The sequence below is a fragment of the Chanodichthys erythropterus genome, chromosome 3, assembly GCF_024489055.1.
Source record: "Chanodichthys erythropterus isolate Z2021 chromosome 3, ASM2448905v1, whole genome shotgun sequence".
NCBI lineage: Eukaryota > Metazoa > Chordata > Actinopteri > Cypriniformes > Xenocyprididae > Chanodichthys > Chanodichthys erythropterus.
In genome coordinates, this window is record NC_090223.1 from 15,995,616 (window position 1) to 16,022,856 (window position 27,241).

Sequence of the window (27,241 nt, forward strand, 5' to 3'; positions counted from 1 at the left end):
CTCAATATCGTGCTGGAATAAACGCGCCTGTCTGGATTACTGACGCTTGTCTGTGAGAGTTGAACTCTTTTATTACGTTTACAGTTTCACTAAAACATCATCCGTGGACATTGAATGGTTTATTGTGAAGATGGGGGATTTAATGTGTCTGTGGGTATTTCTGATCATCTGCACGTCGGTAAGTCACAGTAGTTTAATTTAAACAATGTATACCACAACAGTTCATATATATATATATATATATATATAGTAAAAAAATTACATTTTTAAAATGTATGTTTTTTAATCAAATTAAATCAATTTGCATGACTATATATTGTGACAATTTTTACGCTAATGAAAACTCATTACATTTTTGCATTGTCATATATTGTAAGTATATATATATATATATATATATATATATATATATATATATATATATATATATATATATATTCACACAATAATGCTGGTATAATAATAATTATAATTTTATATTATTTTAATATTATGTATTATTTTATAACATTTATTTTTATATAGATCTTGTCTTATTTCCTTAGTCCATTTTAGTGCAAAATAACTGCAGTTTATATGTCCCACACAAGACACAGTCTGTGATTCATTATAATTAGTAAACATTTTGACTTGGATTAGTCTAGTCATGTGTTTTTGAGGCTGGAGCTGTTGCCTGTACACATCTTATTCTCTTTATCGAGTATGAAAGCAGCACAATGACACCAGGAGCTGTTCAGAAGTTCTGGCCCTCTTAATGAGACTCATGGGCGATCTGCACACCTGAGAGAGTCGGCCCATCCTCATGGCTCCTGTGGATCAGAAATAGATGAGCTCAAAATAACCTTGAGCATAACAATCTAGCCTCACATCCCGCTCCATTAACCCCGCAGTCCAGAACCGGCCATCCGGGAGGGGCCCGACTTATGCTTTGATCTCAGCTCCACATATGGGTTCTGAGTGACTCAAGAGCTCATCTCCTCTGGTTTTAAGATGCCAGGCGCAGCGGGCATTCTCAGAGAACTCGGCTGGGTATTTCACAGAGCCATCGGGATGCCGGGGAAACAGGTGCAGCGCTTTAGGAAGTGATCCAATGGAAATTGGCTTCAATAGAAAAACCCTTTGGAATGACGTTGATCCCGGACAGGGAAACACTCTTTCGAACCCGATTCATCTTCACTTTACGAGAGGGGATCTAATTTCTAGCTGTCAGCCATTTCACAGTGTATGCTAATGCAAATTATTTATACATTTAAATTAACTTTCATTAGCATATTTAAATGTATAAAGTCATGCAATTTAAATATGTTAATAAAATGTATTTAAATGTGTTAAAAATATATATTTCAGTTTTTATATCAATATATGCTAAAGCAAATACATTTAAATAAATTTCCATTAGAATATTTCAATATATAAAATCATGCATTTTAAATCTGCTAATGCAAATAATTTACATGTAAATAACACAAATTTATTCATTCATACATTTCATAAATGTAAATATAAATGTAATTATATTATATATTAAAATAAATATCTCAATATATACTAATGAAAATAAATGATAGATTTAAATTAGTGCAGTCAAATCGATTAATCGTGATTATTCACATCTAATATAAAAGTGTAAATGTGTGAGTATGTGTATATATGTATGTGTGTGTGTGTGTATATATATATATATATATATATATTACAAACTTTCATGTAAGATGCGATTAATCGCAATTAATCGATTTGACAGCACTGATTTAAATAGATTTTCATTAGTGTTAGCGTTAAAAATCATACATTTTAAATGAAAATTAATTTAAATGTAAAAAATATATGATTGAATAAAAGTTTCTATCACAATATATGCTAATGCAAATAAATTATACACTTAAATCAGTGCTGCCAAATCGATTAATCGCAATTATTCACATCTAAGATGTAAATATAAACTTGCGTTAAATGCGATTAATCGTCATTAATCGATTTAACAGCACTCATTTAAATACATTTTCATTAGCTTTAGCATTAAAATCATACATTTTATATATTTAAATTAATTTTAGCACCATAAGCTTATGCAAATTAATTTACATTTATAAAAATCTATGATTTTTTATCAAATTAATTCAATTTGCATTATAAAATATTGTGACATAATGCAAATTTACAAGAAATCAAACATTTTCTACATTTAAATGAACAAACATCTTAACTGTACAAGATGTGATTTCATTTCTGTCTGTCAGCCATCCTAATGCATTTTATTCAGATTAACCACAATTATATTCATATATTTTTTTTTACTAAAGTAAAGTAGTTAGAACCGATCACTAGATGTCTGCAGAGGTTTTATGTGGCCATATTCAGTTGCACTGAACTCAGTCTGAACTCACTGACTGTCTGTGTCCTGTCTGCAGGTTGGGGCGAGGTGTCCTAAGGTCTGCAAGTGTCCGGTGGAGCGGCCCGTGTGCCCGCCAGGTGTCAGCGCAGTGCCCGACAAATGCGGCTGCTGTAAGGTTTGTGCCGCCCAGCTGAACGACGACTGCCATGACGACAGACCCTGCGACCATCACAAGGGCCTGGAGTGTAACTATGGCAACGATGTGGCCAGTATCCACGGAATCTGCCGGGGTGAGTCAAAAAAACAACACTCCAATGTTGAAATACATTTTATACATTTAAGTAAATCACAATATGTGTTAATTCAAACTAATACTAATACTAAACTGTTTAAAAATGTTATACATTTTTAAAAACATTTTCACTATCATCTATCTATCTGTATTAGTTCTGTCAAATCGATTAATCGTGATTAATCGCAATAAAAAGTTTGTTTACATTATATATGTGTGTGTATATGTATATATATAGTATAAACGCACACACACAACATGAAAAATTGAAAAATGTTTATATTTATTCAAAGGTGTGAATGCATTCACATAATGTTTGAACCGTTCAATAATTATCATGAGTAATAAATGTAATGACTAATTGTTGAATAATTTAATTCTAACTTCGGTTACATAGCGGACTGGTGTAGTTTGCTTGCCCTCGGCTTCAGGTTTTATCTTTATTAAGACATGGACATTCATTTCCTCACATACAGAGGATATTTTGTGCACTGGGCTAGTTGCTATATTAAGGCAGTTATTTGAGTTGGACTAAAGGGGGGTTTTAGGGGGCGTCTCAGCACACCCAAAGACTATCTGACGCTCAACGACATTGTAAACAAGTCAAAATTCCACTCGGCCCTAAACATAGAGCCTCTCTCATAAAAGCAAAGGATAGAGTGTCAATCTCTGTTTAACCCCTTACTGTCACTCTGTCTTCTTGCTGTATAATAATTCAATGCAAATCATTCGTGCTTGAACACCCTGAAGGAGGTCAAAACAAATGCCTGTTTATCTAAAGGGTGTTTAGATATTTTTACTGGAAAACAACAACTGACTGAGACCCAAGCTAACAAACATTATCCCATGAGTAAATCATGGGATAATTTTCATTTTTGGGTGAACTAACTAACAATGAACAATTCTCTTTTTTGGGGGGGGGAGAGATTGAATGTAATTGTAATTTTCAGTACCCTACTATTGAGCTCTGCTCCTGCCTTTCCTTCTTTCAGCTAAACTGGAAGGTCGCTCTTGTGAATATAATGGGCGGATGTATCTAAATGGAGAAAACTTCCGAGCAGGCTGCAAACACCAGTGCACCTGTATTGATGGGGCGGTGGGCTGCGTCCCACTTTGCCCCACAGACATTCCCCTGGCATCACCGTCCTGTCCTGCACCTCGGCTGGTCAAAATCCCCGGCCAGTGCTGCCTCAGTGTGGACTGTCATGACGGGTCCTCTGTCCTGCCGCCCGTGTTCAGACGCCCGCAGCCACCTCCCTACCTGTTCCCTGACCTGCACGCCTTCAAGAAACCCCGACCAAAGCCGTACCCCTACAAGCCCAAAGACTCCCTGAGCAACGAGCTCATAGAAGTGGAGCAAATGTGGGACAAACCACGCAGTCGAAAACACCTCCCAGGTGAGTGCGCTGTTCTGTGTCCCCAAGTTTTGTAACTAGCACTAGATTCCTTGGTCAATAAGGGTCACTAGAAAGACCATAAAACAGTGTGGATCAGCATGTAAATGTAGGCATATTTAAGAGGCCAAATTGTTAAGACAAAACACTACAGGAAAAAAACTTGCTTTTTTTTTTTTTTTTCCCATGCACTGGTCAATTTTGTGATTTTGGGCTATTTTGCTTCCATAACTTGTCTTCTTTTTAGACTAGTGGAAAATAAAACATCCAAAAACACACATTTAAATATTTATTTCCATACACTTTATCTATTTGTGTCTGTACATTTCAATTTCAGTACATATCTTTAAAGGCTGTGAGTTTTTTCCTCCAGTTCAGCATCACTTACACACACTAAAACTTACAGTTTTATTCCTATCTTTATTCTGAAGGTTTTTACTGAGGGGTTTATGATTCGCACTGTTTTATATAACATTTTATTCCTGAAATATGGTAAAAATTTATTTTCTTCTGTCAGTTGACAGTATTTTCTTATTTATGTAGTGATTAAAACAGAAATTCAAAATCCCTTCAGTAAAAACCTTTAACTCTAATATGTCAACGAAATAAAACAAGAACTTTAAATCTGGCTTTATCCAGTGTTTAGATTTATCTTCTGGAATTTTTTGTGAATTAGTCTAAATTTAATTACAAAATGCCTCATGCATTTTTAGACATTTCAAAAAAATTGTACAACAAAAATGTTTGTTAATGAACTGTGATTAATCAAGTATCATGAACTCTATTGGTTAAAATTTTTACTATAGTTTAGTAATTTTTACTATAGTTATAGTTATATAGTTATAGTTTTTCACTTTTTTCATTTTGTTTTAATTTTAATTTTATTTAAAGTTTTAGTAATTTTGTTATTTTTATGTTTACATTTTTATTGGTTATTGTTGTTGTTGTTGTTTAAATATGTCCATATAGTTTTTAATATTTCTTATTTCAGTTTTAATTTAATTTTATTATTGTTTTTATTTTATTACATCAATTTAATCTAAATAAAACAGAAAAACTTTCTTTTTTATATTAAAAACACATATATATGCTTTTATTATATTATATTATATTATATTATATTATATTATATTATATTATATTATATTATATTATAAATATTATCATATATTATTTTATTTAATTTCAAAATAAAAACCCTGGCTCAGGGTGTGAGATGCATTGCTGTGGCTTCTTGTCTATTATAAAAATAATAGTAATTTTGTTACGTGTTATTTTTTTTTGTGTGTGTGTGTGTTTACATTTTTTATGTTTTTTTGTTTTTTTTTAAACATGTCTATATAGTTTTTATTATTTCTCATTTCAGTTTTAGTTTTATTTTATTAGATATTTTATTAATATTGGTGTTATTTTAGTACATTAATCTAAAAAAAAGATAAAAAATGTTGGCAACAAACTGAAATGAATTAAGTTTTTTCTATTTTATTTTATTTTTTTCTATTTAATAACCCTGACTCTGAGTGTGAGATGCATTGCTGCCGTTAAAGACCTCTGTTTAGCATATGTTTACATAAACCAACAATTAGTGCAGCAAAGTGCAAGAATGTGTCCTGTGTGAACGCCCCCCTTTGGGTTTCGGTTCAATTAACAATCAGTCCCAATGTGAGCTGTGGCGGTTTCTTCTCCATGCACTTCTGTGTGAGTGCTTGTGTTTAGCAGCCTGCCACTTCTTTTCCAGTAGATCCTTGTGAACCAGCCCCACACATGCTCTGTAATCACTTTCTCTGTGCGTCAGTGTTCCCTGTTGGGTGAATGGTGCCTGTGTACTAACTTACCCTGTCTCTCTCACTCTCCCTAGTGTGGAAGCAAGCCGGACGGCAATGTGTTGCTCAGACGACAAGCTGGACACCTTGTTCACGCAGCTGCGGGATGGGCGTGTCATCTCGGGTCACCAATGAGAACGCTCAGTGCAAACTGTTGAAGGAAACCAGACTCTGCAACATTCGTCCATGTAGTTCTGTGGCTGTGCCTATAAAGGTAAAGGTCTCAGAAATTGTATGCACATTTACCACATGATCCTACTAAACAGACCAGTATAGCTAGTATCAGCTTCTGAACAACATGTTCTCAATGCAAAAAAGTATTTTGTCTTGTTTTTCAGTACAATTATCTAAACATTCTTATATTCAAATACAATTACCTGAGACACAAAATTACATAAAGTGTTTTCTGAAAGAAAATCATTTTTTTGCAGTGTATCTTTGTCCACCAGCAGCACAAAGCAACTGACGCATTAATTAAAATAAATCCATAAATCTAAACCATGCAATCATTATTTGGCCTTTGGCTCCTTCTTGCAGGAGAAGACCAAAATCATAAACATCAGCTTAAAGTAGAAAAGGAAGCTCAACTGTTGTTTACCGTCTTCATTTTAGTTGTCCCTACAATAGTTATACCTCTTTTACTAGTAATTGTATTCGTAACTTGCACAGTCTCACAATGGAAATGTTGCTTTTGCAAAGTTTTCCAGTGTGTAAGCAAAATGTTTGATTATTTTGGAGGATTTTTTAAAGCCTGGCTTGTCTTTGAATATTATTAGGTATAAGGTATTAGAATGAAGCAAAATACAGCAATAGTCACATTAGCAGTACTTTAGCACTAAAGTAAACAAACCGACTGAGAAGCAACATTTCATAAGAAATTAGGACTTGTTTTCATCTACAAAAGTGTATTTTGTCTTTTTGCACTGGATGCTTTTTTACGTTTTATGCAACAGGAAGGAATGCTGACTTCATGTGCTATAACAATTACTGTAAATACAAGTTTCCTAGTAAAATATTGGACATGAATGTCCTTGCAAGTCATATTTACCACTTGGGTAATCTTGGAGAAAATTCTGATACCCAAGTTCCCAAAATAGGGCATGCCAATAAACTTTAAAATTGCCGGAGGGGAGAACGATTGCTGTTGTGACTGGTATGCTTTATTAGTTGTTAAAGCAGTGCATATTAACATTTATTAATAATCGTTTGAAGCGTATTGTATGTTTTATACACAGCGAAAAAAATAGCCTGTATTTGACCAAATACAGATCTAGACGGTGCTGTGAATGTTTGTATGGTTGTCAATAAATGGGACGCTTTGGCTTTAATAAGATTTTCCCAATAAATAGGTAAGAATAAACCTGGTGTCCTACATGATTCCTGTTCTTTCTTACAACAAAGCCGCAAGCTCGTCATCACGAATTCAGAATTGGAAAGTAAGACATTTCCGATAGCACATGAAGGCAGCATAAGTGTGCAAGACTGTCCCAGGTCTGAAAAATGCCAAAGCGGAGTACACTTGAAGGATTAGTTCATTTCAGAATTAAAATTTCCTGATAATTTACTCACCCCCATGTCATCCAAGATGTTTAAGTCTTTCTTTCTTCAGTCAAAAGAAATTAAGGTTTTTGAGGAAAACATTCCAGGATTTTTCACCATATAGTGGACTTCGATGGCTACCAACGGGTTGAAGGTCCAAATTACAGTTTTAGTGCAGCTTCAAAACATTCTACATGAAGGGTCTTATCTAGTGAAAGGACTGGTCATTTTTTAAAAATAATAAAAATGTATATACTTTTTAACCACAAATGCTCATCTTGCATTGCTCTGCACCACGCATTACATAATCGCGTTGGAAAGGTCATGCGTGTGACGTAGGTGAAAGTACAGATACAGTGTTTACAAAACAAACTTGCAAAGACTAAAGGCCTTTGCACACTGAGTCCGAAATTCTCGCATGCGTTTTTTCGTATTCGTGATCCTAAAAATTCGTCAAGCACAGAAACCTTGCACACTGAGTCTGATGTGTATTATTGAATCCTTTGTGAAAAAATTTGCAAACCAATACAAAATGGAGTCTTCAAGCAGTGAACATAATTTAATTGTCCTCTCTGTTCTTAAAAAGAGAAAAAGAAAGAGGAAATATTGGGTCCATCCAATCCCGAGATTGCATAGAGAGAATGGAGAGTTCACCTTATCAAGGAGCTGCGTGATTATCCCGAGATTTCAAAGTTTACTTCAGGATGTCAGTGGCTCAGTTTGATGCTTTGCTACTGGCACAATCTGACTGTATATTCTGTCTCTTTGTATTCCGCACTTTATTTGTCATACAGTGCTGCTGCTTTGTGCTGTAGACGACGTGGATCAACTTGTCAGATGGCATTCGGGATTTTGGCGTTCGCGTACGGTGGCTCTGAATTGTCAGAACGTCTCTCAAAATGCATGCCACTGATGCGAAAAATGCAAAATCGAATTTGATTCGAATTTTTTTATGACGGACGAAAGTTTCGGAGGCAGTGTACAAACGTGATTGACATAACATGAGGTCGTATTTATTTTTGTAACGTGCGAAAATTTCGCATGCAAATTTTGGACTCAGTGTGCAAAGGCCTTAAGTCAAACGCCCTTTACAAAAAAGTAACATAACAATGTCATACGATTTTGAAGTTGGAGGACAAAATGAGATGATGGAGTACCTAACCGCGGTACTTCCGCCTATATCACGTGTGACCTTTTTAAAGTGATTACCTAATGAGTGGCACATCACAGAGCTACTGCAATTGAAACTGCAATTTGGACCTGGGTAGCGTTTCCCAAAAGCATCGTAAGCCTAAGTTGATCGTTGCTCCATTGCCACCATTGATCAACTTAGACTTACGATGCTTTTGGGAAACGCAGCTCTGGTTGGTAGCCATTGAAGTCCAATATATGGAGAAAAATCCTGCAATGTTTCCCTCAAAAAACAGTATTCCTTTTCGACTGAAGAAAGAAAGACAAACATCTTGGGTGACATGGGGGTGAGTAAATTATCAGGAAATTTTAATTCTGAAGTGAACTAATCCTTTAATTCACACTATATCTCTAATAGCACTTTGGAGCAGTCTTTGAGACTGAGTGTATCCAGTCATTCATCACGATCAGGAACTTGCGTGCCCTGATTTCACATCATGTCTAGGAAAACTTTCCAGTGCAAGTTAAATTAATTAGATGTTACATATAATTTGGTTGTTCCAAATGAAGCACCACAATTAGGCAGTGATTAAGTGTGCCCCATTGAGTAAACAAATGTCTTAAAACACTTGCAATCTTCACAGCCACTTTGGCCAAACTCCGGATGTACATTATGTAAGTAAATAAGTGGTCAAGTGCAAAGACCACAAATGTGGGTACTGGGACAGGCTCTTAGTGTTTCAAAAATATGGTGGACGCTGCTAATCTGACGTCTCCTCGTGATTCTACATTGTCTTAACCCACTGAAGCCATTTCTACATGCTTGTTTTCCAGTGCAGATGTATCTGTAACTGCCTTGTGTTTGTCCAACAGAAGGGGAGGAAGTGCTCTCGTACGCAGAAGTCTCCCGAACCTCTGCGTCTGCGCTACGCTGGCTGTCGCAGCACGCGTCTCTATCGACCCAACTACTGCGGGATGTGTCTGGATGGGAGATGCTGCTCTCCCCGTCGCACACGAACGGCCCCCGTGCTCTTCGCCTGTCCCGACGGCGAGCGCTTCGAGAGGGCTGTCATGTTCGTGCAGTCCTGCAAGTGCAACGACGAATGTGGCCACCTGAATGACGCAGCGCTCCCACCTCAGCGCTGGCTGTATGGTGACATGCACAAGTTCATTGATTAAGGGTTCCTCTGAAGACCTGCCCCCGTGTCCTTCCCCATCCAATAGAGTAGCGTTTCGAAGTGTAGACGCCAAGCCGAGGCCTCATTATAACGCAAATCCACATGGAAAAAAAGGGACGTTTTGGTTTCCGATCCCTTGTACCAAGAGCCTTAGAGTAGATGTGCTTTCCGTGAGGATCCAGGATGGGACTTGTCCCAGTCGTGAATATATACAAATGGATTTTTTGGTCCTCACCATGAACAGTGATGCATTATGGGGCACCTGCACAATCTAGATGAAACTTTAAGCAGGTTTGGAGAAAAAAAACAAGATGAGATTAGACACTTGAACATGGTGGGACAGACTCTCAGCTTCACAAGGGCTGGTCTTTACTTCTTTTGTAGTGATTGCTTTGCCTTGACGTTCAAAGAACAGCCGGCAAATACAAGGGAAACTCAACGGGAAGTCTTGTAAGCTTTGGCTCGGCTGCTTGTGGACTCGACGCTGAGCCATTTTGTGAGCGCATGACTCCATCAACTCACCGAGGGATATCTGCCAAGCGCCGCGGCTCCCTGGCGTCAAAACGTCGGCTCCTCTGCTCCCGGCTAATTACAATCCTCTTCTATGGGGGCAGAAAGAAACCCAGTAACCCTCTGGTTTGCAATAAAAATATGTTTAAAACACCAGCATCTGATGTAAACATGTAATTTGAAAGTAATGGGTGGGACGGTTCTCTCAAACGCTGCTCTAGTCTGGTCTTTAATCTACCACGTGATGGCAAACGGCACTGTTGTCGGTGTGTTTTATGATGCAGCGGTCTCTATTTTTGCCTGGCATTGGTGCAAGAACTGACGGAGGTGACGTTGTGCCATCTGCCCTCAAGAACAAGGGTTTGAACAGGCTTTGAGACACAAATAGCCAAACTTCTGAAAGTGAGAAGCCATGTTGTCATAGAATGATTGTGATATTTTTTTGCTAAGTTATGTTTCCCAATCATAAACGTACTTAAATTAAGTAAAACTAAATTTTAACTAAAACTTTTTTTTTTTTTTTTTACATTTCTACATTTTACATGTCAGGTATGAACTGCACAAGGGACTACAACAATATACTGCATGTAAAGTGATTAAATTGAATGGCTTTCTGTTGTTTCGTATAAATTAACTATATCTGACATTAACTGTCTTCATGAATCGATTAATTAGCATAAGTTATTAAGGTGAGGTAACATTTACCGTTCAGCGCATTTTCGCGGGCGAAATCCAGTCAGGAATTTTCATGTTTCGTGAGGGCGAAATATTTCCCTGCAGATTTCAGTTGATCACGTGAATTCGCCCCACAGAAATGTTGTTAAATTGACGCGATTCAAACGACGAGTGACTAGTCAGCTATTTCTCCGATGCGTCGTAGTTTAGCAATTTGAGGTCAACGAAAACGTAACGTTTTATCGTCTACTCTAGCAAGTGAAATTTGTAAGACGATTACAAACCAAGCATCATGCAGTCGATCTCATTTAATTTTAGCCATTTACTTTTTTTAAATAAATGTATTTTTGTACATCCTTTTAAAGTCTCCGAGTCATGCAATCATCAAATGACACTAGCCAACATGTTTTTAAATGCTTCACAAACCCATCCATCACGCTGCACACTTTGGTACTATTAAATTGCCTGTGTTTGGTTCTGGTTTTGAGGTTTTCTATAGGAAGTTGTGTTTTACCTCTGAAGACAGGGCAACCACTCACCATGCATCAAATAAACTGGCTTGTAAAAACGCACTGCAGGTGTGTGAGCATTTGTTTTAATTTATTATATTGCAGAGCAAATTAATATGTTGCTCAGATGTTAAGATAATTTAGTATGTAAAATGGGAGTCAAGTTTCATCTATGGTCATCCTAATAAATATGAATACATGATAGAAATTATCAGGATTTTTCAGTAAAATAATTGAGAGGTCCAGTACAATGATTGGATGGACATTCAAATCCTCCTGTTAGGACAGTTTTTACAAAGATGACTTCGGAAATAAGAGGTTCATTTTCTTTGCAAAACAATTGTTTTTATTTTGGGTTGACATGACCCAGACACAAGTAACAGGAGTAAAACAATCAGTTAACCTCAAATAAAAATGGAGGTTATGACACTGGCCAGCAAGTTTCACAACATCCAGATGAAATATTTCAGAGCAAAGCTTTACTAGAAACAAAGTAATTTGGAAACCCAATAACCGCTTTCAAAATTATACTTTTCAGAAGACAAACACAGCCAGCCAAAGTGTAGTATATAAAAAGTTTTAATTTCATTAAAACCCAAAACAAAAACATGATTTTATGACAATCAAAACAGACATCTCCCCCGATCCTCCGAGAGAAGCGGTAAAAACAATTGCGGGCTTGAGGTAAAAAGGAGGCTTTAAAAACGGAGGTTCGTCGTCCTGCCGCGGTTCTGGAAACATCATCAAGACCTTCATCTGGACTGTTCAACTGTACAAAGATAGATAAATGTCACTTAAAATGCAAAAGACACTATATTCTTGCAACCGGTCACTGTATTTACGAGAGTTTGAAAAATTCAGAAGCATTTGGCAAGAAACACTTCAAACTGGGAAAGACAATGAACCAGTGACGCCAATATCTGGGATAATGGTTTGATTTTTGGTCTAGTTTAACACTTCAATTTGACTGATCCGATGAGGACTATCATTATATTCTGGAAAACCAACAACGGCAATAACTCAAACTATCCAATTAACAAGTCTCGCTTTAGCAAACACATCAGCGTCCTCCAATATTATGGTTATTAAGTCACAGCAGCGCTCATGTTGCATTAAATTTGGAAGCAGATATTATCAGGGTTCATTCCTTCATGCTCAAAATGCACAAGACCGAAGACTCACTGTAAGTGGAAATGTCAATCTCCTCAGGTAACTCAGCCACGTTGACCTCAAACCGGTCCTGCACATCATTCAGGATTTTGGCATCCGTTTCATCTGACACAAATGTGATGGCCAAACCCTTGGTGCCGAAGCGACCCGCACGAGCCACCTGAGAACGAGACGGGACAGTGTGAGACGCGGCCCTTCAGATCTCTGAAACATTCATGCATGTGGCTGCAATCGTACCCTGTGGAGATACGTGTCCGAGTCCTCTGGCATGTCGTAGTTGAAGACGATGTTGACCCTCTCAATGTCCATCCCTCGACCAAACAGATTTGTGGCCACTAGGATCCTCCTCTGAAAGTCTTTGAATTGCTGATACCGAGACAACCTGCGAGGAGAGATTAAAACAAAAGCATTAAAACATCCAGTGCGTCAAGTGTCCCAGCAGACCCTTGTTTTTACAAGCTCTAAAGAAAATGGTTAAATTTTTGGAGCTCATAAAGAACACAAGGAGACAAATGCTGCATCCCAATTCGCATACTATCCATCCTAAATATTATTCGAAAAAAAGAATTAGTATGTCCCAAATTGTAGTATGTTGAAATGAGTATTCCAAAGATACCCGGATGGTCTACTTAAATATCTTTTTGTCAGGTTATACTGATTATTATTAAATGTTATCCACATTATATTTATTAGCTTTTATAATGGCATGTTTGGTCATTAACTTTTAAATGAATCATTATGCAAAGATAAGGAGAGTTCTCTGCATGACAGACCCATGACCGCAGATCAATGTACATTACTCTCTGAAATGGCAGGAAATGAAATTTAATTGAATGTGGAGGATTTTAACTGTGACATGATGATTGACAGGGTAGTTTAAACAGTTACAGGTTGCGTAACTAAGCGACAGAACGTCCGTTAAAGACGCAATTATGACAAGGTAGTATGTCCCAAAGCTTGCATACTCTTCTGCTACACTCAAAAGCATGTACTTTTTCTTTACAAGAACAGTACATACTTTTAGGACGTAGTACAAGTAGGTGAATTGGGATGCAGCAAGTCACTGCAACACATCCATTAACTACACTGAAGGTGGGCCGATCACAAACGTATGAGGAATTATTTCAGGAATTGTTGCTGAAAAAAAGTTTGATGGTAAATGCCGATTTCATAATCATAGCGAGTATGTAATACTTATATAAAGAGATGAAGCAAGCAATTAAACAAAGAGGAGTAGTCACATGTGTTGTGTCTTTCAGGGATGAAAAAGGTTTCACAAAACTGGGGTCCATGAGCTCATAAAGCTAAATTAAAATATACATTAAAAAAATATATACAATTTATGGTCCTAAAAAAAAAAAAAAAAAAAAAAAGTCAAATGAAAATGTTTATTTTTGCCATAGAACTATAATAAATATTGTACTTATTTGTTGGCTGAAACTCTTAACGAGGACCTGTGAATTCTAACAAATGACATTTGATAATTTGGCATGAAAGCAATTTATATAGATGACACCATAAATATTCTACAAAAGGTCACTTACCTTGTGTTACATTTAAAATAAATAAAGTTACATGACCATTTATCAGATAACTATGAACATGCAAATGTACTGTTAAACTGAAAGAACATAATTAGTGATTAAAGGGTTTTGGGCTGACAAATGTTTGTGAATCTCAGGTTTCATGTTTCAATAACCAGTGAAGCACACAGACCTCTCTTCCTGTGCCATTCCTCTGTGGATGGCGATTGCAGGGAAGTTCTGCTCCACCAGTAACTGTGAAAGAGCCACACAACGCTGAACAGACTTCACGAAGATCACCACCTGCAGGAAGAACACAGAATTACCCTCAAGAAGATTAAATGTCAATGAGCTCAAGCATTTCTGACAGAAACCATAATATAGAGAAATGCAGAGGCAGGGAGAGTCAATGCATTTAGATGGACCCAAATAAAAAAATAAAAAAACCCTCTTCCTGAACCAGAAATGCAGTGAAACTGGAGTAAATGGGGTCAAGTTTGATCATGTCATCAATTGTTGCTGCTTATATTGCTTATTCATTAGTCAGTTTGGACAAATTGTGAAGACTCAAATGAGCATCAAGTCAAACTCACCTGGTTGAACTCCAGGACGTCGAGCAGGTCGAAGAGTTTGCGGTTCTTCTCGCTGTCCTTCAGTTTGCAGTAGTACTGCTGCAGACCGTGAAGGGTCAGTTTTGTCTCATCATCCACAAACACCTCCATCGGCTGAAAACAAACCCCAAACCTTCAGACCGGACACTCTTCTTCACGCATTATAGTCTTAAACAATAATAAGATTAATAAACCTGACAACTTCTTATATAAATGCTCAAATGGCTTTAATTTCAACTTCCACTGCACCCAAAAGACTCAATTTTCAAAATGGGGACCCAATTATAGCACTTTAAAATGGGAAAAGGTCAGATTTTCATGTCCCTTTAAAATGAACAGACTGTACTCACGTCCTGCATAAACTTGCGGCAAACGGGACGGATCTCTTTGCTGAGGGTGGCGCTGAACATCATGCACTGCTTCTCATGAGGCGTCAGTCTGAAGATGTCCTGAACGTCACGCCTCATATCTGACAGAGAAACGCACACGTCATGTTAATCACAGGCTCGGCTTGACAAACGAACATCAAGCACACTTCATTGAGATGCTCACCCAGTTGCTCCAGCATCTTATCACACTCGTCCAGAACAAAGTGCTTGACGTTCTTCAGGTTGAGGGTTTTGTTGCGGACCAGGGCGAGGATTCGGCCCGGCGTCCCCACCACGATGTGAGGGCAGCTCTTCTTCAGGACGTCCTCGTCCTTCTTGATGGACATGCCGCCGAAGAACACTGCCACCTTGACCGTGGGCATGTACTTGGAGAAGCGCTCGTACTCCTTACTGATCTGAAAGGCCAGTTCACGCGTGTGACACATGACCAGCACCGACACCTGCATCACAGGAACACAGTCAGGATCAGAATCAAATTAACCTTCCAGTCTTCAGTTTTGAATGATACAGATCTGTAAAACTGCAAACACCAGCATAACTGGGCTGAACAGTTATACAAGTTGCCAAATGTTTGAAATAAAACATTTAAAGTGAAAGATTCATTAAAATGTAAAAAAATCTAACACTTGCATGTATGGGACAAAAATATCAATATGGCGATAAATCGTCATCCTTCTGTGCCATACCAGAATCGATACGCTGTAGCCAAATATCAATATTTTAATAAGGCACTTTTAAATAGATTTCTCTGCTCCCAGAGTTGCCGCTTCTGTTTTCTAAGTTTGTTTACATAGACTTTAATAAAGAAAACCTGCACTTAACTTATTCACTGGCATTTTGTTAAGTTAGATATCATGTAACATTATAGGATTGTCTAGCTATATATCAATTATCAGAAACAGCGTATCGTAATCATGAGCCATGTAACGTGACCGTATCATGAGGTACCCTGCGATTCCCACCCCTACTTGCATGTCATGGTTCTGTGTATCTGCATGTCACATGACCATTAACTGACATCAATTAAAACTTTTTAATAAGGGTTTTATTTTAAAATGACTATTGAATCAATGCAAGATTTAAAAAAAAAAAAAAAAAAATGAATATCTAAAGAATTTAATACCCCCAAATCAGTCAAATCTCTGTTGGATAATGGACAGGCAGTTAAAGAGATGTTATTTAAAGATGATTATTCATTTAAAATTTTACATAAATTTAAATCTTAAATCAAAAAAATAAAGTGACAGTTTTTTTAGGTTAATGGTCACAAAATGCAGATTATATATATATATATATATATATATATATATATATATATATATATATATATATATATATATATATATATATAATAATTATAATATATATTAATAATTATAATTATATATTTATTAAAATTATATTATATATACACAAACTTTCACATTATGATTTAATTTCTCTATCGTTTAACACCACAAATCATGTTCATGGTTCTGAAATTGGTTAATGGTCATGTGACTAACAAGTTCATCTTTTAGTGTTTTAAGTTCATTTTAGTAAGTTTTATTTTGATAATTATTTCAAAATCATTTATTCTTTTTAATTTTACATCAGTTTAACTAATATTTAAATTAACATTCACATGAGATGCAGGTAAACGTTTTTTTAAATAATTTTAAAATAGGCCTATTTTTTTAAGCTTATATAATATTTCAATTATTTACCACCACAAAAAAATCACATTTATGGTTCTGACATCGGTCACATGACATACAGAAACAAAAGTTCATCTTTTAGTGTTAAGTTCATTTTAGTAAGTTAATCATTTTATTTCAAAATGATTTTGATTTCAATAACTCATGCACATCAGATGCAGATTAACAAAACACTTTAAAATGTTAATGATTTAAAATAGACATCTAAAGTTTACCTTTATATTTCAATAATTTAACATTTAAAAGGTTCTCTAATGTTGGTTAATGGTCATTTGACATTCAGGCAACCAATTTAATTATGTAACAGGTTTATGTTCACATCATCTAAATTTGATACAAGTTTCCATTTTTTTATTTTACATCATGATTAAATTAACGTTTCATCAGCTCACAAACACCAGTTTGGGAATCCCCCGAGTAAAGTACCTCTCAGCCCTAACAGTTTCATCAAAACAAAAGTCGCACACTAACCTGTCCGTCCACCGGCTCGATCTGCTGTAGCGTAGCGAGCACAAACACAGCAGTCTTTCCCATACCGGACTTGGCCTGGCACAGGATATCCATGCCGAGGATGGCCTGCGGGATGCACTCGTGCTGCACTAAAAACATAAACATGACGTTTACTCTCCAGACTAATCTCAACATATACAGCGGTGTCAGCAGAACCAGCATCTCATGTCCCTCACCTTCAGACGGGTGCTCAAAACCGCAGTCCACGATGGCCCTCAGCAGCTCCGGTTTGAGCAGGAAGTCTCTGAAGCCAGAGCTGTGGATGGACACATACGAGCCCTTCACCTCCTTCTTGCCCACTGGAGCGACGCTCTCTGGGGCTCCTTGAGGCTCCTCGTCCTCTTCGTAATCAAGCAGCTCGTTTTCAACGTCATTCTCAGCCATTCTGGAAACAATAGTGAGAAAACCAGATTACAAAAGCAGCAGAGCAACTGAATCACATCTTCAGCAGATTCACACTTTCATAGTAAAAAAGAGTGAAAACCATTGAGAAAGTCAGAAACCATGTAAACAAACCCAGACACCAGCCTGATGACTATTGATGCACTTCCAGAGTCACAAGGGGAGATTTTAAAGGGTTAGTTGACCCAAAAATGAAAATTCTGTCATTAATTACTCACCCTCATGCCGTTCAACACCTGTAAGACCTTCGTTCATCTTCAGAACACAAATTAAGATATTTTTGTTGAAATCCGATGGCTCCATGTGGCCTGCATAGGGAGCAATGACATTTCCTCTCTCAAGATCCATTAATGTGCTAAAAACATTTAAATCAGTTCATGTGAGTACAGTGGTTCAATATTAATATTATAAAGCGGAGATTTTTGGTGCGCTAAAAAAAATGACTTCTATAGTGATGGCTGATTTCAAAACACTGCTTCATGAAGCTTCGGAGCACAATGAATCTGTGTCGAATCTGCTGTTCAGAGCGCCAAAGTCACGTGATTTCAGCAGTTTGACATGCGACCTGAATCATGATTCGATACGCTGATTCATAACGCTTCGAAGCATTAATCGACCATCACTAAAGTAGTTTTTTTTTTGGCGTACCAAAAATATTCTTGTCACTTTATATTAATATTGAACCACTGTGCTCACATGAACTGATTTAAATATGTTTTTAGTACATTAATGGATTTTGAGAGAGGAAATGTCATTGCTCCCTATAAATGGAGGCCTCACGGAGCCATCGCATTTCAACTAAAATATCTTAATTTGTGTTCTGAAGATTAACAAAAGGTCTTACGGGTGTGGAATGACATGAGTGTGAGAAATTAATGACAATTTTCATTTTTGGGTGAACTAACCATTTAAGTTTTCAAAAATAATGTTTTCACAATTTAATAATAGGACGATTACCAAATGCTAAAACTAATGTTCAATACTTTGGAAAACCAAACGCTTGGCCAATGAAAAAGCCATTCAGACTAATACATGTGTGTATATGTGTGTAGGGGGAGGGTGGTTAAAAACAGCCAATGGAAACTCTAGGCCGTAAAGTTCCATGTAATAAACGTTTCATATACGTTTTGAACGGAATCAGATGAAATTATATGCTGGCATTCAACGCAAAGACGCTTCAACAGAGAAACTCGTCTAGTTGTGCAACTGTAACGAACGTTTCGTCGCAAACGCGCGGCGGACAATAGACTGACGCACAGTGAACGTTGTGAATGACGGAGACGCTTAAACTGACTAAAAACTCCCACACGAACTTATGATTTACACGACTTACCAGCACCAACGCCGCGAAATACAGAAATAGATTATAAAGACGGAAAATAAACACGCATGCACGCGCTCGCTCTCTCTCTCGCTCTCTCGTGCGCTGTTGTTAGCACGCGCAGCTAACGCGCCAATGACATAACGCTTTGAACTCATATTAAACTTCCCTGGTAAATACAACATCGAGAGATACATGTACACTAAATAAATCCATGAGGAAAAACCTGGTATGCTTCATTAAGAAATGATTCTTCATTACCTGTGACGGTGCGTAAGGAAGATGTATGAACAAGAGCCGCTGTCTCAAAATCGCACGCGCCAGGCCTCGGTTTATACTACCGCCCGGAAATCCAGCCTCCCGAAGAACGCGCGCGCTCATTGGCTCGCGAACGCGTCAATTTCAGACGTATTAAATGTAACCGTGTCGTGATTGGATGTTAGAACTGGAACTTGCGGCGTTGAAGTCGTGCTCGCGTTGGGCGCATTTGAGGTAGGCGGGATTTTTGTAGCTCTTCTGGAGTTTGTGAGATGATTGAAACATTTGATTTATTTTATATTTGACGGAATATAACTGATTTAAAACTGTGAACTCAATTGCCATTAAATGATTTATATCTTTGCGCCATATTATGGAAGCCCATTTCCGCGAGATAAGAAAAAATAACGCTTTTGTAAATCATAACTGTGATATAAAAATCGAAATTATGACGTAAAAAGTCATAATTAGGACTTCAAAAAAATCGAAATTATGAAAAACTTCGAAATTATGACTAAAAAAGTCGCAAATATTACATATGTAATACATAACTCTAATACATGACGTAGGCCTATGACATTTCGGCTTTTTAATCTCATATGATTGTTTTGACTACCTTTATCAATTTTCAAAATTGTTAAAGAAATAATAATTATAATATTTTAGGTTGTAGACTAAAACCTTATCAGTGTTTATTGACAGTGTAACCCTGACAGCAACAGAGTGTCGGCCCAGATCCGGCCCACATCTGGTCCGCATGTAATCCACATATACCTGATGTTGGCCGGATCTGGGCCACACTATGTTGCTGTCTGGGAAGGATGATCCCATTAAAAATAAACAGCATTCATTTCTTAGCCAAGATCTGAACCAATGTATTTCCAATACTATTAACATATTAATACTATTTTGTGATACAATGTCTTCATAAATAGTAGTATATTGTATTAAAAATAGTATGGGCAGTATTACTGTATTTTATTTGAATTCAGCCTCTAACAAACACATAAAAGGACATGTGGAAAGCAACCAGACATGCATTATAGTTTGCATTGAAGACATAATGCATTATAAATGAAGTATTTCTTTATATTTTAAAAATTTGTAGACACAAAACTAGAATGTGCATCACTTTCATAAAAAAGGTCTGAACTCATCTTATGACTCTGATGTGTACAATAAATTACTTTTGCTATGTCATGTCTATTAAAAAACAGACACCAAATATGAAAACTAGGGTCTTTAAAATGATAGCCTATACAGTTTGACAAGATTAGAAAGGTTCACAATAGGATAATTGGGCCTCACACATTGGGTCAGTGATGTCAACCAGTGATTTTAATTTTGTCAGTCATCACATCAGTTTATCCATTGAGGTCTTCTAGGAAAGAGAGGCTTTCAGCCTCATTTTAGTAATATTATCATCAAAATAATAACATAGTAATATTATAATCTTAAAAGCATGTTCTTTTTTAAACTTTACTGGTAATATAAAATTAATTAAATAAAAGGTCACTTAAGTGTGGTCAAAAAGACTACATTTTCATTAAGTTTTAGTTCAAAGTACATTTTAAATCATTTTGTTTTAATGATCTTGTCATGCTTAACAAAATACACTTATTTTGATGTGCTGATTAACGTATTAAAACAGTTAAAGTACTTATAACTGCGGGATGGTATTTGATATTTACTAAGTTTATTTATTAAATATATTTGTAATTGTATTGAGTAAGTAGCAGTTTAATACATAAAATATTTAAAATATGACAGGTTTTAACAGAAATTAAATATTTTTGTTCACTATAAATGCTTGTTAGTAAATTCAGCACTTTAACCATATTTCAAAGACCACAGAAAAATGGGGCAAAATTCTCTATAAAACTCTTCTTGACTCAATTTTAAAGAACCCTTTATGCCAAAAAGGTTCTATATACCGAGAAATTACAAGGTTTTGTGGGATACTTTACATTTATCTAGTGATAAAGTATGTTTAAGAGCTGTTAAATTCATAAAATGTAATTAAAATTAAAAATTGAATAAAAAAATAAAACATAATCCATAAAATTATCCTATGATAGGACCCCATAAAAGGTTCCAAATATTATGCGGCAGATGCGCCTGACAGAATCCTTTAAGGTTCCATAAAGAACCTTTTCTTCTAAGTGCACGTTCATTTCACACTCAAGTATATTCTTTTAAAGTAAATTATTTGTACTCTTTTTAAAGGTATGCTAAAGTGTACTTCTTTTTTCACAAGGGTAGTTAAATATTGTTTATAAAATAACAGTCTGTAGGTTCACTTTGAAGCTGATGTTTTATATCCGAGATTCCAGTGCGGAGTGGAAGCTCCACTGTGCAGTTGAAAAGTTAGGAAAGCAGTCCGAATTGGGTCGTGATGGAGGTTCTGAAGAGCTGGGCTGCTGCAGGATGTCCCTGACCTGCCGAGGTAGGGTGTGCATCAGCCAGTTTTCCGCCAGCAAACCGCCTCCGCGGAGCCCAAAACAGCAGCCCAGCTCGACAGGCAGCTCCTCCAAACTGTTTCCCCGCACATCCAGACGAGACAGCTGAGTCAGGCTGCCCAGACCAGCCGGCAAAGAGCCCAGCGAGTTATTTGCGACATTCAAGCAGCGAAGTTCTACGCAACTTCCAAACAGCTCTTTGGGAAGGCGTTCCAGCCTGTTGGCGCTTAGATCCAGTTCGCTAAGGAGCATCAGGGCGCCGACCTCGGCCGGCAGCTCTTCCAGAAGGTTTCCAGCCAGCAGGAGGCGTCGCAGTCTGCGCAGTGTGAAGAGAGCCGGCGGTAGGTTTTGCAGCTGGTTGTGGGCCAAATCCAAGAGCTCCAGTGAGCGCAACACTCCTACACTGGCTGGCAGAGCCAACACGTGATTACATGCAAGTCGTAGAGAGGACAAGCGGCGCAGATGCTGCAATCCCAACAGCTCCTCTAGAGTACGCAGACTGTTATGTTGCAGGTCCAAACTGCGTAGGCCTGTGAGCGTCAGCAGCGCTGATGGCAACCTCTCCAACTGGCATCCTTGCAGCTGCACCTCTGCCAGTCCGGTCAAGCGCCTCAGTCCCGTAAGTACCAACAACCTGGTGCCCTCGTTGTGTATCTCCAGTTTTAGCAGACTCCCTGCTAATTCGCTCAGCTCCCCCGGGACTTTCTGCAGAGTGCCACGCAGCACCAAGATGCGGAGGTGACGTAGCTGTCGGAGGCTGCCGAGGGCCCAGCCACGCCCCATCCCGCCCTCGCTGCTCAACCTCCCGGTCAGGTGCAGCTCTTGAAGGCCGCGGAGGGAATAAACCCACACCGGGATCTCAGTAGCTTGGGTGAAGGTGAGATGCAAAGTCTCCAGATGTTCTTGAAGGTGCTGCAGTGCTCCAGGCTCCACTGATGCGGAGCAGTGGTAAAGGTGCATCTCCCTGATGAGAAGACAGTCCTTATTAACTCATCTAACAATCTCTTATCTTCGTTAAATGTCAAAAATAGTCTGTGTATGTGATATAAACACCTTTACCCTGGTTTCACAGACAAGGCTTAAGCTAGTCCATTGCAACCTGAGGCAATAATCAAACAGCCTCTTCTGAAGTATTTGTATGTAGCTTTGGAAAGTCTGAATTATTTTACTCCCTCAATGGGGAGACTGAAGCTCTCAGATTTCATTAAAAAGATCTTTATTTGTGTTCTGAAGAAAAGTCTTATGGTTTTGGAACGACATGATGGTGAGTAATTAATGATAGAATTTTCATTTTTGGGAGAACTCTTTAAAGTGCCTGAAAAACCCTGATATCAGCTTGATTATGTATATTTCCTGATCATTTACTCACCTCTATGTCATCCAAGGTGTTTTTGTCTTTCTTTCTTCAGTCAAAAAGAAATTAAGGTTTTTGAGGAAAACATTCCAGGATTTTTCTCCATATAGTGGACTTCACTGGGTTCAACGGGTTGAAGGTCCAAATTGCAGTTTCAGTGCAGCTTCAAAGAGCTCTACATGAGATGAGGAATAAGAGTCTTATCTAGCGAAACGATCTGTCATTTTCTAAAAAAAAAAAAAAAAAAAAAAAATGTATATACTTTATAAACACAAACGCTCATCTTGCACTAGCTCTCTTCTTCTTCTACTTCTTCTTCTTGTAGAATTCTGATAGTGTAGACACTCCTAAGCGCATGGCTGTGTCCGAAATCGCCCCCTATACCCTTAAAAAAGGCAGCCCTTCTGGCGTACTCAGTCCGAATTCACTCACTCATTTCATTCACTCCTTCAAGTGGACTATATTAGTAAAGTAATGTAGGGGACAGTGAATGAGGGTATAGGGGGTGATTTCGGACACAGCATATTACTGCCCTGACCGAACGTTTTGCTAAATAAGACCCTTATTCCACGTCTGGGATCATGCAGAGCCCTTTGAAGCTGCACTGAAACTATATGGAGAAAAACATTTCTTTTTCGACTGAAGAAAGAAAGACATAAAAATCTTGGATGACAAGGGGGTGAATAAATTATCAGAAAATTTTAATTTTAAAGTGAACTAATCTTTTAACTTGACATTGTTCTGTTTCTAAAGCTAAAAGCAGTCATGTATTAACGTAAATACCTACCTGAGTGCAGTCATGTTAGATATTTGTGCTGTGAGTTTGGCGTCGCCAATCAGTTCCAGCTTCAACACCTCTAACTGGCTAAGAGTGAACAGGGCCGGTGGCAGGCGAGGAAGAGCCACGAGCTGCAGCAGAGAGCGGCCCTGCTGATCACACGTGGTCATTGATCTCAAGCGCTCAGCTCCCCAGCGCCGCTCCAGACTTTCCTCCAGCAGTCGAGTCTCACTGACCGGCGACAGGAAGACAGACAGGCGCTGGGCCAACAGTGGGTCATACTGGTCGGCCATGTGCAAGAGGAAGGCCAGGTCATTATGTAGGTCAGGTGCGTCTAGCATGGATCCTTTCTCACGTAGACTCTGGAAGGAGTACTGCCTCAAAGACCTGTGGATTAGGTATTTTTAATCAGATTTTCATCATAGCTTCATGTTTAACTTTTATAGAGTGCGACAGTTGGGTTCCGGAAGTAAAAATGGGAAATTTATTTTTAAGGATAACTTATAAACCTTTAAACACAGAGCTACTGTGAGCTACGAGGCTTTTAATCTATAGCATGCTATCAGCCCTGACATTATTTCAACTTAGTTTTAAAATAATCATGTTCAAAAGTTGAATCCATTGTGAATTCCTACATTACCCTTGATGCGGTACAGAAAATTCCACCAACGAGTTGCAGCCAGCAAATTACACCAAAAAAGCTCTTTAGCCCCGCCCACTCGCATTAAGCACTGTGAATGACGTAATCTAGTCGGTCTTGCTATGCTGTCAAAATACTTAAAATATTGGTATATCATGGGATTGTAGTTCTTTTCCTCATTAAAGCAGAGTTCATAGTCTTATTGTCTGATTTTCTATTACTTTTTTGCTTCTAGCTGGTTGGTTTGTTTCATGGTTTAAAACTCTTAAAAGTCGTCATGAAATCAAAATTGGCCCTATTTACTTTGTTAGTGCATATTACTAGTCTTGTGGTGAACAATTAATTTGTGCAACTTAATACACAGAAAAAAAATGTTTGTTGTGGTAATCTTTAATCAAAATCTGAAAAGTTACTTCCGGGCTGGAATGTGCGTTCCTTCTCTGATGATGTCAGTTTGACGGCTTGGGTTGAAAACGCTTAAACCACTCCCCTCTAACCGTTAGTCTGCTATGAGAGAGAGATGGAGAGGAGGAGCACTAAAGTAAAACCCTGCCCTCTATTCAATATTCCTTTTCACTTGGAAATATGTCACAACACTGGAGAAAAGTTATTTACAACTTCCGGTTCACAGGGACTTTAAATACTATATTTAAAAATAAATGGGAAAAATACTTCTGGAACCAACAACGCTGAAAAAGTGGGTGGGACTAACACACTCTATATGCATTTAGTTCTTAGAAGACAAACAGACACGTTAGTTCAGTCACCAGAATCTCTCGACACTCACACATGGAGACAGACTACAGACTACATGGACAATGTCCTCTCCTGTCTTGGGACGCCCATACTTGTGGAAGATCCAGAAGAGGGCGTAGATGCCCAGCAGACCGAACAGAAAGAGCAGCGAGACGTAGGCCTGCATCAGCTTGCGCAGGACAGAGGACAGCGAGTGACTGCACTGGAAGACGCTGTAGCCGGTCAGAGCGTGAGAGCGAGGCTGGCAGACATGACTGAAAGAGATGGAGCCCAGTAGAGGAGTAGTGTAGCTCACGATCAGAATGAACTTCATGACTTTGAACACCGTCTGAGCAGTGTACACCTACAGGAAGAGTTGTTAAAACACATCTGAAGCTACTTGTTGTTAATACAGTATATATCATTATTATTTTTAATCAGTCTTAACATTCTTTAAACTACAGAAGATTGTTTCTATGATGGAATAATAAGGTAATTGTGATGTTTTATCTCAGAGTTCTGACTTTTTTTTTTCCTTTTTCATATCTAAACTCGCAATTGAAAGAAAAAAGTCAGAAATACCACTTATAAACCCAGAACTGTGAAGTTCTAGAATTCTGAGTTATAAATGTGCAACTGTGCGTTATAAAGTCTGAATGGCAAGATATAAACTTGCAGTCTACATTGTAAAACAAAACATCCAAGTATCATCAAGTTATGATTACCACAGACCTTATTTTACTCATAAATTGAAAAACATTAAAGGAAGGATCTTGAGGGAAACGCAAATTAGTCTTTCAGGTTTTGACATCACACCTGCAGCACTCTAGATATTCGATAAAAAAGACATCTGTAAAGGTGATGAACTGACTTGTACGTTACCTTATAGATAACATCCGAACTCTCGCAATGAGCGCGAAACCTGCGCACCCTCTCAAAGAGTGCTCTGGCCTGCTCCCTGTCACTACGGTCCAACGTGGCTCCAGGTCTGGAACCGTCCGGGACGACTTGTGCTGGCAGTACCGGCTCCTTGACCGACAGAGCTGACTGCGTCGAGCAGTGGGATAATGTGGAGGGACATGGAGACGGTTGTGTTGTAGTGGATGCACTATCAGTCCCTGCCAGCAGAGGGCTGTCCGTCCCTGAGTCCTGACTCGACTTGCGCGTTTTGTACGAAGATGTTACCTGAACTTTCGGTCGCGCCACTTGTTCCGCCTCCGAAAAGCGAGTGTCCAGTTTGGCTGTGTGCGACAGCGCCCTTGTCGTCCAGGGTGATTCACAACATTTTGCGAGGAGCGACAGGAAGTGCTCGATACGAGCGGATGTGAGTGGGAAGTGGAACCAGAAGCAGCCGCTGGCCATCAGAATCAGCGTGTGGAGCAGCGTCACGTATGGTAGAAAGCGCGAGTACCAGGGCAGCGCCTCGTGATAGCAAACCTGGCTGATGTAGATGTACTGCTGGAAGTCCAAGTTGGTACGTCGCCCTTTTGCCGGACTCCCGGGTGACTGTTTTGCACCTGTAAAAACAGAATCAGGCATGGGGTCCATGGGAGAGGTGTAGTTTGTGGAGAAGGAGTGTATGGGGACGCACACGACTCCGTCCCGGGACAGCAGAAGAGTCCCAGCGAGGATGGACACCATCAGCATGAGCACCAGCAAGTAGTCCATGAAGACTTCCCACCATGGCTTCAGCAGCTTATAACTGCCCTGACGCTCGCCGCCCGACCACAGCTCGGACAGTGTGAACATCTTCAGTTGGAGAGTGAAGAAACACCATTTAATCAATTCAACACTAAGAACCTAAAAGCACACAGCAACTGTTTGTTTCAAATGTTACGTGCAAAACTCACTGTCTTGATGCTTAGGCTTTGTTAGTGGTTGCCGGGGCATTGCAATTCAGTGGTTCTGGGTGTTTGGTGGGTGTTGCTATGCAGTTGCTAGAGTGTTCTGTTTGGTTGTTGGTGTGTTGCTTTGGTGTTCTGATTGTTAGTGTGTTGCTATGTGGTTA

At 38.3% G+C, this 27,241-nt stretch overlaps 3 protein-coding genes across 3 annotated transcripts; 1 reads left to right on the forward strand and 2 right to left on the reverse strand.

Moving 5' to 3' along the window:
• si:ch211-106h11.3 (CCN family member 1) lies at positions 1-11,413 on the forward strand. The gene is made up of 5 exons (XM_067381162.1): positions 1-178; positions 2,412-2,625; positions 3,620-4,024; positions 5,880-6,058; positions 9,388-11,413. Exons 1-5 carry the CDS (start codon positions 131-133, stop codon positions 9,691-9,693), a joined length of 1,152 nt encoding a protein of 383 aa, XP_067237263.1. The 5' UTR covers positions 1-130; the 3' UTR covers positions 9,694-11,413.
• Positions 11,414-11,722: 309 nt separating this feature from the next.
• ddx39ab (DEAD (Asp-Glu-Ala-Asp) box polypeptide 39Ab) lies at positions 11,723-19,400 on the reverse strand. The gene is made up of 10 exons (XM_067381161.1): positions 19,271-19,400; positions 17,463-17,671; positions 17,248-17,375; positions 15,243-15,519; positions 15,041-15,159; positions 14,673-14,804; positions 14,273-14,382; positions 12,794-12,938; positions 12,569-12,716; positions 11,723-12,155 (listed from the first exon to the last, which is right to left on the reverse strand). Exons 2-10 carry the CDS (start codon positions 17,668-17,670, stop codon positions 12,139-12,141), a joined length of 1,284 nt encoding a protein of 427 aa, XP_067237262.1. The 5' UTR covers position 17,671; positions 19,271-19,400; the 3' UTR covers positions 11,723-12,138.
• A 1,682-nt stretch (positions 19,401-21,082) lies between these two features.
• On the reverse strand, positions 21,083-27,143 carry si:ch211-106h11.1 (volume-regulated anion channel subunit LRRC8D). The gene is made up of 4 exons (XM_067381158.1): positions 26,116-27,143; positions 25,347-25,597; positions 23,868-24,245; positions 21,083-22,690 (listed from the first exon to the last, which is right to left on the reverse strand). Exons 1-4 carry the CDS (start codon positions 26,980-26,982, stop codon positions 21,583-21,585), a joined length of 2,604 nt encoding a protein of 867 aa, XP_067237259.1. The 5' UTR covers positions 26,983-27,143; the 3' UTR covers positions 21,083-21,582.
• Between the last annotated feature and the right edge of the window lie 98 nt (positions 27,144-27,241).

Coding starts and splice junctions, on each gene's coding strand:
- si:ch211-106h11.3 (XM_067381162.1), top strand. CDS start 131: ATGGGGGATTTAATGTGTCTGTGGGTATTTCTGATCATCTGCACGTCG. Junction 2,626..3,619: donor TATCCACGGAATCTGCCGGG/GTGAGTCAAAAA, acceptor TCCTTCTTTCAG/CTAAACTGGAAGGTCGCTCT. Junction 4,025..5,879: donor CAGTCGAAAACACCTCCCAG/GTGAGTGCGCTG, acceptor CACTCTCCCTAG/TGTGGAAGCAAGCCGGACGG.
- ddx39ab (XM_067381161.1), bottom strand. CDS start 17,670: ATGGCTGAGAATGACGTTGAAAACGAGCTGCTTGATTACGAAGAGGAC. Junction 12,939..14,272: donor GGAATGGCACAGGAAGAGAG/GTCTGTGTGCTT, acceptor CTCTCCTCGCAG/GTTGTCTCGGTATCAGCAAT. Junction 12,717..12,793: donor CGGACACGTATCTCCACAGG/GTACGATTGCAG, acceptor TCTCGTTCTCAG/GTGGCTCGTGCGGGTCGCTT.
- si:ch211-106h11.1 (XM_067381158.1), bottom strand. CDS start 26,982: ATGTTCACACTGTCCGAGCTGTGGTCGGGCGGCGAGCGTCAGGGCAGT. Junction 25,598..26,115: donor GTTCGGATGTTATCTATAAG/GTAACGTACAAG, acceptor CTCTTCCTGTAG/GTGTACACTGCTCAGACGGT. Junction 22,691..23,867: donor TCTAACATGACTGCACTCAG/GTAGGTATTTAC, acceptor TCTTCTCATCAG/GGAGATGCACCTTTACCACT.